This window comes from Malus domestica, chromosome 07, assembly GCF_042453785.1.
Source record: "Malus domestica chromosome 07, GDT2T_hap1".
NCBI classification, from domain to species: Eukaryota; Viridiplantae; Streptophyta; class Magnoliopsida; order Rosales; family Rosaceae; genus Malus; species Malus domestica.
Window position 1 is genome coordinate 18,756,597 of NC_091667.1, and position 14,774 is coordinate 18,771,370.

At 36.5% G+C, this 14,774-nt stretch overlaps 1 protein-coding gene across 1 annotated transcript; it reads left to right on the forward strand.

Moving 5' to 3' along the window:
- Window positions 1-11,188: 11,188 nt before the first annotated feature.
- Window positions 11,189-13,791, forward strand: LOC103439167 (3-methyl-2-oxobutanoate hydroxymethyltransferase 1, mitochondrial). Its single transcript, XM_008377716.3, has 5 exons — window positions 11,189-11,747; window positions 12,127-12,333; window positions 12,428-12,574; window positions 13,065-13,118; window positions 13,211-13,791. The coding sequence occupies exons 1-5, from the start codon at window positions 11,334-11,336 to the stop codon at window positions 13,442-13,444; spliced, it is 1,056 nt and encodes a 351-aa protein (XP_008375938.2). The 5' UTR covers window positions 11,189-11,333; the 3' UTR covers window positions 13,445-13,791.
- Window positions 13,792-14,774: the final 983 nt, after the last annotated feature.

Below are 14,774 nucleotides of genomic sequence, written 5' to 3' on the forward strand. Positions count from 1 at the left end.
TTTGATTGGTTGGAGAGATTTGGTCCACACACTACACCTCACTTTCTCTCTCTCACTCCCGTGCCCTCTCTCTCAGACTCACACTCTCTCTCTCCTCCTCCTTCGAGATCGTGCTTGGTTGTATTGTCTTCATCTCCTCACCACGAGCTCATCCATACCAGTTTCAAGTATAAAAACCTTCGAAAACCTAGTGAACCAAGAATCTCCGAATTGAACATTGTTCATGCTAACGTAAAAACATGTGTTTTTGGAAATTCTTCATAGGGAGCTTAAGGAAGTCCTTACGAAGCTCGGAGTACTTCGTTTAAAGAAATTGGACGTCAGGAGAGCTAGTTTCGAAGTTGGCCAATTTTCTTGAAATCCTCCTACAAGAATTCGTGGATTACATGTTCTAAAACAGGTATAATGTTGTTCTCCTCATCTCTAGCTTTCCATTGGTGCAAATTTCATAGAAAATGGTGAAGAATCGAGTGAGAAAATAAGGTTTTTCGAAATCCCCAGATTTCGACGACGGCGACGGTCGCCGAGGATTTAGGAAGAAGATGACGAAATATTCCGTCAGTTCTGATGGAATATTTTGACGCCGTCAGTTAAGAGTAATGGTTTCCGTTGGGTTTAACAGAATATTTCGAGGAATATTCCTGACGCCGTTTGTAGAATCTGTTAGGATTTCCTGAGCGTGGCCACGTGTATTGCCGTGCCTTGGCCAGCGCGTGCAGGGTCAGAAAATTATTTTAATAATTCCTGGGTGATCGTGACGTTGTGTAGGTCACTATAGTATATTCATATACCCAATTTGAGCTATGTGCATTAAAGTGACGTTTATATAGTTGTTTCTCCTATAGGCGAGACCTATCCGGAGGACGAGTGTAGCCAGGCTAGGCACGGGGTTACGACCCAGCTACATATCAGTGAGTGGGCAGTTAAACTTGATATTTTCCCAGAAAAATGTGTTTAAATGATGATATGCCATAAATGCCATGCATATGCATTTATATTTCGGGTATTGATAGGAGCATATTTATGCAACTTAATTAACTTGTTTCTTGGCATTTACTTAGTTTAATTCTAGTTATTTTAGTACTTTAAGCTATTTTCATGTGTTTGTAGGTTCAAATAACAAAGTTAGCAACAAAGTGCTATTTGGAGCATTTTGGAGCATTTTTGGGCCAAGATTGGATAGTGCAAGCATAGAGACATGAGGATGGATGTTTTTGAAGATTTGAAGGCTAGAAATCAGCATGTGTGTGTGCAAGTGTGCTGACCTACAACTACAAACATCCATCCATTACACTCATTACATTCACTCATTACCAAACATACATCCACTACACCCATTACATCCACTCATTACCAAACATTCACCCACTACACCCATTACCACAACACTCACCCACTACACCCATTACATCCACATCCACTCATTATCAAACATCCATCCACTACACCCATTACATCCACTCATTACCAAACACTTACCCACTACACCCATTACATCCACTCATTACCAAACATCCATCCACTACACCCATTACATCCACTCATTACCAAACATTCACCCACTACACCCATTACATCCACTCATTACCACAACATACACCACTACCACCTTAATTAGATGGTGGTCCTCTCCCTAGCCTATAAATACATCCACCCTTCACCATAACAAGGGAGGAGATCCATCCAAATACACATTCACACGGACAGTTTAGGGAGAAGGGAGGAAGACACATTCTGCCGCAAGGCAGAGTCTTTTCTTCTTAACCATTCTACACATTCCCACAACAAAAACACAATTCCATGCACCTTCATTTCCCTTTCCTTGTCGTGACCTCCATCAAACCTAAACACATTCAGCCATTTCCTTCCATATATCCATACGCATCCATCAAACCACACCTTGTGCCGCAACAAAGAGAAGAAGGATGACCTTTAGACGTGCTTGCCATTCAAGTTGGATTGTTGGAGCGTTTTTAGGTGTTTTCATTCTTTTGTTTTCAATGTCTAAATTTGTTTATCTTTGCTTTGTGAGTATGAGAAACTAAACCCCCCTTAGCTAGGGGGGAATTCGAAACCATGTTCATGCTTGCAATATGATTTGATTACTTTTAGTTGTGATTCATAAGTTGTGAATTCAATTTACTTATCCATTTGAATTAAAACTGATTTGTGTATGTTGGTTGAGAGTGCACGCTTAATTTTCATGCATAAATCTGATGTGAGGATATAAGGGAGTTTCACCTAATCGTTATGAACTTATATTAACAAGTAGTAAAGGTTGCTCGTCACAACCGTGTTAAGTAAATTCTTGGCATAAGTTTCATGCAATTCATAGTTACAATTGTTTCGTCAATGCTTATGATTTTCATAAAACTTAATGATTCTTACTTGTATCTCTATTATGCAATTCATGTAGGGAACTTGTGGGGAATGTGTTAGGTTGTTGTATGCAATCATCCAATTCAATGAAATTAGGAAAATCTGAGGGTTAATTAGTGCAATTCACAGTTAATCTGGGGCATTGAGAATTCGTAGTTTATTGAAAAGCAACTGGAAATCGTTTTGTTTACAAGTGTGTCATGTGTGGAGAAGAACCTCTTAGCTAGCCTTCCATCCATTCAATCTACTCAAATTCGTGCAGATTTCATTAGTTCTTTAATTTACTTGTTTTGTTTTCAATTTCGTCAAAACCAAAACCCCCTTTACCTTGTTGCGTCATATTAGTTAGAAACTGATTTAGTTTGTGTTTTTAAGTGTTTCGAACCAAGTTAAAACCAAAATTCGTCCAAAAGTGTGTTTAGAGTCCAAATCTGCCCAGTTTGTGTTTTTAGGCAGATTTGAGCGTTTTTAGCTTGTTTTGAGTCTTTTGAGTTTGTCTTGAGTTCTTTGAGTCTAGTTTAGTATTTTTAACTTTGTTTATATGTTTTTAAGTCAGTTTAGAGGTTATTAGCAAGTCCTCCTAATCCTCGGTCCAAAACTATCCCTACTTACATTCTTTACTACAATTGATATAAAAGGGTTTAATTTGTGTGTTAAGTTAATTTTTGCATCAGGTATGATTTGATATGTGGTGCTATATATATATGGTGTTGTGGAGGCTCAGGTAAGCTCAGGTAAGTTATGTTTGGTTATGTGAATTGTCGATGATGTGATATGTGATTGAATAACGTTGAGCTCATAAAACTGCACCTAGGCTGATTATGATTTAGCCAGAGATATGATACAGGCCTGTTTATTTATGTCACCTCCCGCACTATATGCTTATATTGGATCCAACTTAAGTGCACAGTCTTGTTGTACAGACCTTATTTATGGTTCCCACTCGTAGGTGACTAGCGATTTATCACCCGGCTATTATGAGAGAGTAAAATTGAGCATAACTATATTACACCCAATCTTGTCGTACAAACATTTTTAGTGGTTCCAGCTTATGTGCAGTATATTGTCGTACAGGTCATTGCAGTGACTCCGGCTAGATTGACTTTGAGCTATGAATTCAGCCGTACAAACTACCACAGGGGTTCCAGCTAACATATCATATTTCTATGAATTTATTCTTACCTGAATTGCTTACTTTGTTATATCTTGGCATGGCATACATATGTTTATGATTATGTTAAGCATGATTGAAATGATATAATTACATATATTTATTTATGTATATTCTTATTGTAGACATCGAAATTTCGATAAATAAATGTTGACCGATAAATCAAAGTGTCAACGCTCATGTATTACATAAATTTTACACGTAGCGTGTGACTCAACGAAAATTGAAATGAGTTGGAAAAGTCATCAAATAGGACACGTGTCAACACCTGGCAGAAACGACTTATTTCATTTGGGATATTATATTCAAAATTAGGCCTTGGAAAATTCTATAAATACAAGCCCATTTCATTCATTTGAGGAAGAACCAAAATCATTAGGCAAAATTCTTGAAGCTCTGAAGCTCTGAAACTCCGAAGCTCTCAAGCATCCAGGTTCCCGAAGAATCAAGAAAGCGTTCTTCGTTCTTCGTTCATCGTTCTTCCAAGATCAAGCCCCAACGGCCCTTTGGATCAAAAATCATCCACCAATTCAAGATCAAGCCCCGACGGCCCTTGAAGAAAGTGTTCTTCGTTCCTCGTTCATCGTTCTTCCAAGATCAAGCCCCGACGGCCCTTGGATCAACCATCCACCAATTCAAGATCAAGCCCTAAAGGCCCTTGAAGAACTTCCACCAATTCAAGATCAAGCCCCGATGGCCCTTGAAGAAAGCACCATCGTTCATCATCCGTTCATCCAAGATCAAGCCCCAACGGCCCTTTGGATCAACAACGTCGACAAATCCACACACATCCAACCGTTCTTCAAGATTAAGCCCAAAAGCCCTTGAAGATCTGTTCATCACTGTTCTTCAAGATCAAGCCCAAAAGCCCTTGAAGATCCGTTCATCACCGTTATTCAAGATCAAGCCTTAACGGCCCTTGAAGAAACATTCATCCTTAAGATCAAGCCCCAACGGCTCCTTGAAGATCCGCTCAAATCCACCTTCAAAGATCAAGCCCACGGCCCCTTGAAGAAACTTCCAACAGTTCATCCAAGAACAAGCCTCAACGACCCTTGGATCAACGAAACATCAACAAATCAACACCTTACGGAGATCGAATCAGATGATCAAATTAGAGAGAGATTGTAACCCAAAAATCATCAAATACAAATATTTGTTTGTGCACGTTGTTCTTGTCTCTTTCGTTTCAGGAATTTTCCGTGTTCACACTTATATCTTAATCTGGGAAAAACTATACTTTTTTTACGGCAAGGGGTTAGTATATTTAAAGGAAAATAAGGTTTTCATGTAAATGTGTTCTACTGACCCACTCAACTTTGTTTTTCGCCCCTCCAGGTTTTAGGTAGCCGAGTTTGGTGGCCACGAGGAATCCAACGGTGTTCTGACAGAATCCGAAAGAGTAGGATTCACCTTCGGGTGTTGTATTTTAGTAATTGTCCTACTTGACTGCAACTAGATGTTCTTATTGCTCTGAAAGTGTATTATCCTTTCTTAACGGGAATTGCTAGTTGCTTGGTTTTAAATTGTTCATTTTTCCTTATTCTTTATCGCTTCCGCTTTGCGCACAAGGCTACGTCACGCTCACATGACGGCCAACACGTCTCGACTTTGGTCGGGGTGTGTCATATACCATTCAATTTCTTAAGTGTTATACGTACAAAATAAATAAATTTAAAGATACTTAATATATATATACCATTCAACAATCCAACCGTCAAACTTGTTTGTATATACTTCAAGAACGCAAACGCCAAGGATCGTAAAAAACAAACGTTCACAGATCAAGTAACATGACAAAACTTTTCAATGGTTATAAACGAAAAATCACGATTTAAAGGTTATTTTAACTCCAATTTTGATGATTTTTTACAGCTACACTTCTTGTGACCCTATATGAATACAATAAATGAATTCGATCTTCAATATAAAATATTTACACTAGTGGATACCACAAAATCTTATGCTATACTTAATGAAGTATAAATAAACTCTAAGTGTTAGTGAATCTATTGTTTTTATGGAATATGCATTCTACGAAACTAGTTTCAACGATTCAACTATTAAATTTGTTTCTATATACTTTGAGATCGTATACGCCAAAAATCACAAAAAACAAACATTTAGAGATCAATTAACGGGACAAAAAATTTCAACTATTATAAACAAAAATCACGATTTATCGGTTATTTTAACTCCGATTTTGATGATTTTTTACAACTACACTCCTTCACCCTATATGAATACAATGACAGAATTCGATTTTCAATTTAAAATATTTACACTAGTAGATACCACAAAATCTTATATTATACTTGATGAAAGTATAAATAAACTCTTAAGTGTTAGTGAATCTATTGTTTTGGTGCGATACGCATTCTACGAAACTAGTTTTAACGATCCAATCGTCAAACTTATTTGTATATACTTCAAGATCGCATACGACAAAAAACGCAAAAAACAAACATTCAAAGGTCAAGTAACAGGACAAAACTTTTCGATGGTTATAAACGAAAAATCATGATTTAACAGTTATTTTAACTTCGATTTTGATGATTTTTTATAGCTATACTCCTTGACCCTATATAAATACAATGACTAAATTCGATCTTCAATTTAAAATATTTACACTAGTGGATACCACAAAATTTTGTGTTATACTTAATGAAAGTATAAATAAACTCTAAGTGTTAATGAATCTATTGTTTTGATAGGATACGCATTTTACGAAACTAGTATCAATGATCCAACCGTCAGATTTATTTGTATATACTTCAAGATCGCATACGTCAAAAATCTCAAAAAACAAACATTCAGAAATCTAATACGGGACAAAATTTTTCAACGTTTATAAGCAAAAACCCTTTGCACAACACGGTTGTTCCGTCGTGCAAACACCCTTTACACGACGCATTGGTTGGTTCATCGCCAAAATTTATAAAAATAATTTTTATAAATGATAAAAAAGAAAATAATTTTATTTTACAATTTAAAATATAAATAAATTAAAATAAATAAGGTTTAGGCGACCAAATGTGTATTTGTCGAGCAAAGAAAGTAATAAAAAGTAAAGAAATAATTTAGTTTAACAATATATATATATATATATATATATATATATATAATAAGTAAATAAGGGTTAGCTGACGAAATATTGATATTCTTCGCGCAAAGTTTTTAAAAAATAATAAAAATTTATGAAAACAACTATATTTTAAAATTATAATATAAAATTAAATAAAAAATGAAAATAAATTGGTTTAGGCGACAAAATATTTGGATTACGTCGTGCAAAGATTTAAAAAATAATTTATTTTTGTAAAGACTTTGCGCGACAAAGTTTAAAGTTTCGTTGCGCAAAGTGACTTTGCGTGACGATGAGTGTTTCACAACATAAAATTTAGTCTTGTGCAACGAAGTTTAATATTTCATCACGCAAAGTGACTTTGCGCAACGATATGTGTTTCGTCGCGCAAGGGGTTTTTTTTACTAGTGTTTGTGTGTAAATTGAGTAATTAACAGTACACAGTCGCTTTATTTAATAAAAAATAAAATTTTGTTTAAAAGGTCATTGTAAAGAAGGGGATAAATTAGGTTCTTATCCCTATTTTTTCTACTTCATTGATTAAAATCTTATTCCTTTTCAAATTTTTATCAATGTCCTTGGGTTTTAATAAACGTCATTAATTATTTCAAAAATAAAATATTTACATGTCAGGATAATTAAATTTTATTTCTAAATATATTCATTTCATGTTAGAAACGTTATTATTTGGTATATTTATATTTATCGCTAAACTTTTTTATCATGTATTTCTATTTCTAGTATGTACCCATTTTTAGTTTGCAACCATTTTTTTAATTGTATTTCTTTTAAATTTTAATTTGTACCCATATATTAAAAAAAATTTGTCCCTTGTTTTTTAAACTTTTATTTGTACTCATAATTTATTCAACCTTTTATTTGTACCCATAAGTATTTATAATGTACCCATTGTTTTTTCATATAAAATGTACCCATTGTGTCACATGCCAACCCCGGATGTGGTGGGGACCTGGGCCGGGATGTGACAATTTGGTATCAGAGCCAATCCCTAGCCGAAAGTGTGCCGACGAGGACGTCAGGCCCTTAAGGAGGGTGGATTGTTAGATCCCACATCGCCTAGGGGAGTGGATCCTATAAGCCTTATATGTATATTTTCATCTCTACCTAGCACGAGGTCTTATGGGAGCTTATTGGCTTCGGGTTCCATCGGAACTCTGAAGTTAAGCGAGATCACAGTGAGAGCAATCCCAAGAGGGGTGACCACTAGGAAGTTCTCATGTGAGTTCCCAGAAACAAAACCGTGAGGACGTGGTCGGGAGCCAAAACGGACAATATCATGCTACGGCAGAGTCGAGACGGGATGTGGTGGGGGCCCGAACCAGAATGTGACACATTGTTTTTTATATAAAATGTACCCATTTTTTGTCATATAATCGTGCCCCTTTTTTTGTATAAAATGTATCAATCTTTTGTATGTAAATGTACCCACACTTTTATATAAATGTACCAATTTTTATATGTAAAATGTAGCCAAATATTATTATATAAATTACTCATATTTTATAAAAATAAAATAAAATCCCACTTTTTTATATCTAGAATGCTAATTTTGAATAATTGAATTGGTAGTGTAAATGAAAGCAAAAAAAATGTTGAGTTTTTATTGGTATTATTGCATCTCTTTAATTATTATGTCATTTATGTGGCAGGAGATAGACTTGTACCTGATGAAAACTGACTGCAAGATGTACGATGAACGAACAAGATTAAATCATTTAATCATGTCCATTCATCGTACATCGTGCGATCACAAATCATTTTAAATTAAATTATTTAAACTAAACACAAATAGTACCTGACGAAAACTGACCTCACGATGTATAATGAACGAACATGATTAAAGGATTCCTAAAATCCTTTAATCCTGTCATTTCATCGTACATCATGCGATCAAAAATTATTTTAAATTATATTATTTAAAATTAAACACAAATTGTACCTGACGAAAATTGAGGTATCCTTTGGTATGCATACGGGGACGGGCCAGAACGGAATGGGACGAGACAGGACAGAACGGAGAGGGAGCAAAGATGCCCTTGGATGGAAACAATGAGGAAGAAGAAGGAGACGAAGAGGTTATAATTTTGTGTTCCACGAATGTGGAACGAGTCATTCCAGGGGGTGAGGTGAAACGAAAATTCATCCAAAATTTGTCTCGTGGAACAGCGCATTCCACTCGTTTTAGGCGCACCAAACGTGAGATGAAACACCTCGTCCCACTCCGTTGCGTCCCGTCCCACGTACCAAACGGTACCTGACTGCACGATATATGATAAACGGACAGAATTAAAGAAATCCCAAAATCTTCACAAAGAGGATCCAGAAAGGATCCTATCTCCTCTTGAAGAAGAGCATGAAAGAGGATCCTCGCTAGATCCTCCGATCACATCCGTTCATCGTATATCATGCGGCCAATTTTTATTAGGTAATGTTGTTAGATCCTACATCGTCCAAAGGAGTGAATCCTCTATGCCTTATATGTACATGTTCACCTCCATATAGCACGAGGCATTTTGGGAGCTCACTTCCATTGAACCTCCGAAGTTAAGCGAGTTCGCGCGAGAGCAATCCCATGATGGGTGACCCATTGGGAAGTTATCGTGCGAGTTCCCAAAAACAAAACCGTGAGGGCCTGGTTGGGGCCCAAATGAGTTGAGCCCGGGATGTGGTGAAGCCCGGGTCGGGGTGTGACAAATGTTTATATTCAAATTTTAATAAAAAAATTTACAATATTTTTTAACCGTACGATATATGATGAATGGATGTGATTGAAAGATCTTCAGGAGATTATACTCAAGTTGAGTGCAATTACAGATGAAGATCGAAGATATGAGAGCAATAACCAAGTAACAGATGAGACTGATTTCCAAACGAATATGTTTGGTTCCAGTTCTTTCGAATCTTTAAACAGAATACCATGTGAAAAATGTTGTACCGCAGCCATCTTATGCTTTTTCCTTTTCAGACTACATATTTTCTAATGGATAATGAAGTAAATTCCCTAATCTAAGACTCATCTTATGCTTTTTCCTTTTCATCACAAAACAAAATGTGAGAGGATCCTCCTCCTGGGAAGAGCATAAAGTGGATTTGTGTCAAAAGCTGACAACTTGTCAAACCGCGAACACAGAATGGTTCAAGGCTTATAACTTTAGGACTCGTACCAGGTGACCCAAAAAATAAAACTTTATACCAGGAATATTCAAATTAATTAGACCTCGAAATCTCAAGTAGATACCATATCATGAGTACAAGTGGCTCTCTTTTACGGTGATAAAAATTAATATTATCTTTGTATTATGATATGAGTTTGAATCTTGTCAATTCCTTAATTTAACATTTAATTTAACATAAAAATAAAAATCATACCGTCAGCAATTTACCATTTGCCTCCAATGGCTAGCAGATGAAATTGATCATAAAATTCAAAATCCCAGTGGATCAAATATCGCCCAATTCAACTTCCCTTCTCCCACAAGTAATGTTATTCATATAACAATCACATCATTTGAAAAATTTGTAAAACTCAAGAAAATAAAGGATAATGATTTCTCGTATACCACAATCATCATTTAATTAACTAGTTTTTCTTAATTATTAATTTATTAAATAATGAACTAAATTTAAAAATCTGATTAATTCAAATAATGTGGCTATCCACATCAACTACCACCTAAGATAGTATGAAAATATGGTACAAAAACATTGTATGAATTAGGGATGGGCAACGGTTATGGCGGGCGGGTAACCGCTATTATTTACCCATAACCGTTTATGCTCATACCCGCATAACCGTTACTCGTTGGGTAATTGCCTAAACGGTTATATCCATACCCATAACCGTTTATAAACGGTTAACCATACCCATTTAACCGTAACCGTTTAATACTCATTTACCTATTTACCATTTTTAACCCGTTTATCTTTTCTTTCTGTTTTTTACCATTACCTTTTTTTCACCCGTCTACATGTTTAACTTGAAAATTAAATAAAAAATTGTCATAATTTTCTGTTTTTTTTTACAATTAAACACCGTTATAGGTACATTCATCATACATTTCTGTATTTTAATTTTTTAAGTCCTTATATCATTCCAATAATTGAAACAATAGTTTACGAACGATATTTTTAACTGTTACCAATGAAGGTAAATATAATATTTGCTAAGTATTATTGGGTTACAAAAATTGTTCAGAAGACATTTCTGTCAAAGCATTTCTATCAATTTCACGGTTACCCGTAAGAAATTTAAATTAATTTGGTAAATTCCTTGATGATGAGAATCATCATTCCTGTAGCAGTGTTATTGAGAGAAGGACCGATGAATTCCTTGCTAATTTATTAGGTGCTAAGTATTATTGAATCGAAAACATTGTTTGTGTTAGTTTTACATATATAAAATAAATAGGTAAACGGTTATCCGTTTATAACCGCGGTTAATACCTATAACCGCTCATTTAAATTTTATGAGTAAACGATTATACCCATAATTATTTATTTATCTAAATAATTACCCATAATCAATGGGTATTTGCCCATCCATGAATAGCATTAGTCCTTGTCTCACTCATTCCACTCCCACTAACTTCCAGCTCCCTCAGTTTTAGGTGGCGCAGCCGAAACAAACCCCCCAATTTCTCTCTCTCTCTCTCTCTCTCTCTCTCTCTCTCTTAAAATATGGCACTGTTAGCAGCCGCCGTCAAGCGAGCCACATCGATGTCGCGAGCCTTCTCTCCAATCCTCCGTTGCATGAGCAACGTGCCGGAAAACACCGTATACGGTGGGCCAAAGCCCCAAAACCCGGACCAGAGAGTCACGGTGACCCACTTGAAGCAGAAGCACAAGAAGGGCGAGCCGATCACCATGGTCACCGCCTACGATTACCCTTCTGCGGTGCACTTGGATTCCGCCGGCATAGACATTTGCTTGGTCGGCGATTCGGCGGCGATGGTGGTTCATGGCTACGACACCACTCTGCCCATCACGCTTGACGAAATGCTTGTTCACTGCCGAGCTGTGGCGCGTGGCGCAAAGCGGCCGCTTTTGGTTGGGGACTTGCCGTTTGGGTTCTATGAGTCTAGCTCCAATCAGGTATTTATTAAATCAAATGGAAAATTGCGTTGTTAATTTGGGTTTTGATGTTACTTCTTTTATTAGTTTTATTTTTCATGTGGAGATAAATCTGTTTGGATAGTGAGAATGTTGAGGAAAATGACATTTGAAGACTGGTTGGTTGCTGAGAAAGTAAAGAAATAAATTTATCAAATTTTCGTTTTCTGTTTTTGACAGATGGAATTTACATCCAAGATGGTGAAATAAATAAATTTACCTGATTTCTTACATTTTCGAATTTCATGGTTGCCAAGCAGAAACAATCCAGTATTGGATTGCAGAAATGAGTGTGTGTTTTGCTTTTCTGATTTTGTAAGTGAGCCATGGTTGGTGATGTTGCAGTTTCGATTATGAGCAGGCTGTCGATACGGCGGTGAGGGTTTTAAAGGAGGGAGGAATGGATGCGATTAAATTGGAAGGAGGGGCACCTTCGAGGATTACTGCGGCAAAATCTATCGTTGAAGCTGGAATTGCTGTGATGGGGCATGTGGGACTTACTCCTCAGGCCATTAGTGTTCTTGGGGGTTTTAGGCCCCAGGGAAGGAATGTTGCTAGTGCTGTAAAGGTCTGTACACATGCAAATGGTAATTCTGTTTTGCTATTTAGGTTTTCGGGCTTTCTTCGCTGTAATAATTTGTTGCGTTGGATTCTGTGTGCAGGTTGTGGAGACAGCACTGGCTCTGCAAGAAGCTGGGTGCTTCTCTGTTGTTTTAGAATGCGTACCTCCGCCGGTCGCTGCTGCTGCAACATCTGCTCTTCAGATTCCTACCATTGGCATTGGCGCAGGGCCTTTCTGCAGTGGGCAGGTTAGTTGATTAAGTAATCCTAATCACGTTGGTTGTATGCATATGCCTCGTGTATGCGATTCCATTTGGTGTTAAATAGATGTACCATCTTCGAGGTAGTTTGTTTAGTATCATATTGTTCAAATCTATTTAGTGTGTCTTTCTGTAACTTGAAATTTTCTTGTTGCAACGGGTTTTTTTATTTTCAGGCAGGGAAATAAATAACAATTTTCATTGTTCCACAGTTTTTTCACATCAGTATTCATATCTGATAAAAAAAGGTTGCATGCTAGTAATTGAATGTAGTCAGTTAGTCAGCTCAAAGCTACTAAATTTGAGTTAGGGTCAAGCTCAGGAAATATGTAGAACCAAAGCTAGATGACTCATGAGCTTGAATTGTGTTGATTCACTTCTTTGAACTTGCAGTTAGTGCAGTTTTTGCATGCCCTTTCTTCATAGACAAAGTTCCGTTATTTCTGCGCACTAATTCTCTCTTCCCTATATCACGCAGGTGCTAGTTTACCATGATCTTCTTGGAATGATGCAACATCCGCATCATGCCAAGGTTAACTCAACAGTTGCATCTCCTTAATAATGCTGCTTACTCTCCAGTCATGTGAATTTCATCTAATCAAATAAGCACCTTACCTTTTTCAGGTTACCCCGAAATTCTGCAAGCAGTTTGCACATGTTGGAGAAGTCATCAACAAAGCTCTAGTAGAATACAAGGAAGAAGTGACTAGTGGTACGTTTCCTGGTGCTGCACACAGCCCATATAAAATCAGTGCTGCTGATGTTGATGGCTTTTCAAGTGAGTTACAGAAGTTAGGTTTCGACAAGGCAGCATCTGCAGCAACTGAAGCAGCTGAGAAGATCAATAGAGGCGAATAACATTGAGGCAACCCCAAAATAGCATTTAGGCAGGGCTCGTGGTAGTTGGTTATTACTGATTCAATTCAAGGTTGCATAACAAAGTAAATAGGTATGAAATGAAACTGTGCAACATTCATGCCGTCTCTTGGAAACTCTCAACACAACGGTCTTGCCTTGTCTTCGTGATAATAAGAGTTTGAAGGAACATGACAAATCTATCTTTTGTAACAGTGAGGTATCCTGATTATGCAGTTCGGTTCCCCCTTGTAATAGAAAAGTTTGATCCTTTTGCATAAAGTTATGTTCGGAATTTGGAAGCAAATTCAGAAATAAAGATTTGAAGCCATTTCGGTATTTATTCGAAACTTCGTGTGATTACTATTTGCGCATACAATACAGGGTTTCCTTTTCATTTCCACCTTTCATACAAGTTTGCGTATGGTCCAATATCCTAGGACAGGTTGCTAAGTTTATACCCATGCATCTCAAGTTCGATACTTGCCTCTACCTTAAATTATTGTCATGGTTTATAACTCATCCACTCTCCTTAATAATAATATCAAAAAAAAAGGTTGAGAACATTATTATTTGCGGTAGGATCTGCTGCAATTGAGGAGTGACTTGATTTATATTCGTTTGGGTTGGACAACATATGAATGGTTTTAGGAGTGTGCAATGTACAAAAAATTGTGGAGCTTTGCTTGTTCGAAGAATTTTGTGCAAAATTGAATAGAAAATAGTAACTTTTGGATCCTATTCACAAATTCTCCGTCACGAAATACTTTCAAAATTCGGTAACTGACAAAAAAAAAAAAACCTCTAAAACAAGGTCTTTAGGATATTTTGACTTGGATAAGGCCACTCAACTCTTGATGTCGACCGTGGGATTACCGTCCTAACATTTCATTTACAAAGTTTTATCTATAAATTTAGTCTTTCTAGCATTACCCTTTGAAAAAAGTTCATCTCAACTATGAAAAGTCACTAAAAAATGCTATTGACTATATCTTACATGCCCTTCATTCCATCACCTCAATTCAAATTAATCCCAAGAGAGGTTCATTACCAAAGTTCCACATATAAACAAAACCAATCATAAAGAGAGAGCGACTTCAATTCTGCTTAGCATATCACGATACTAGTGTTTTAACTTGTAGATTTGATTTCGACAATTATTTTTATTTTCAATTTCAATCATTCATTTTTCATATCCATCTATATACGGCTGAAAGAAAAAATTGCATAAAATGGTTTTAAGTTAGAGATGGCGTAAGCAACGAACTCCATTTTGAGCTCTATGTATTCTCCGAAATCCTAGCTCATCGAAATCCTACACTAAAATTTACTC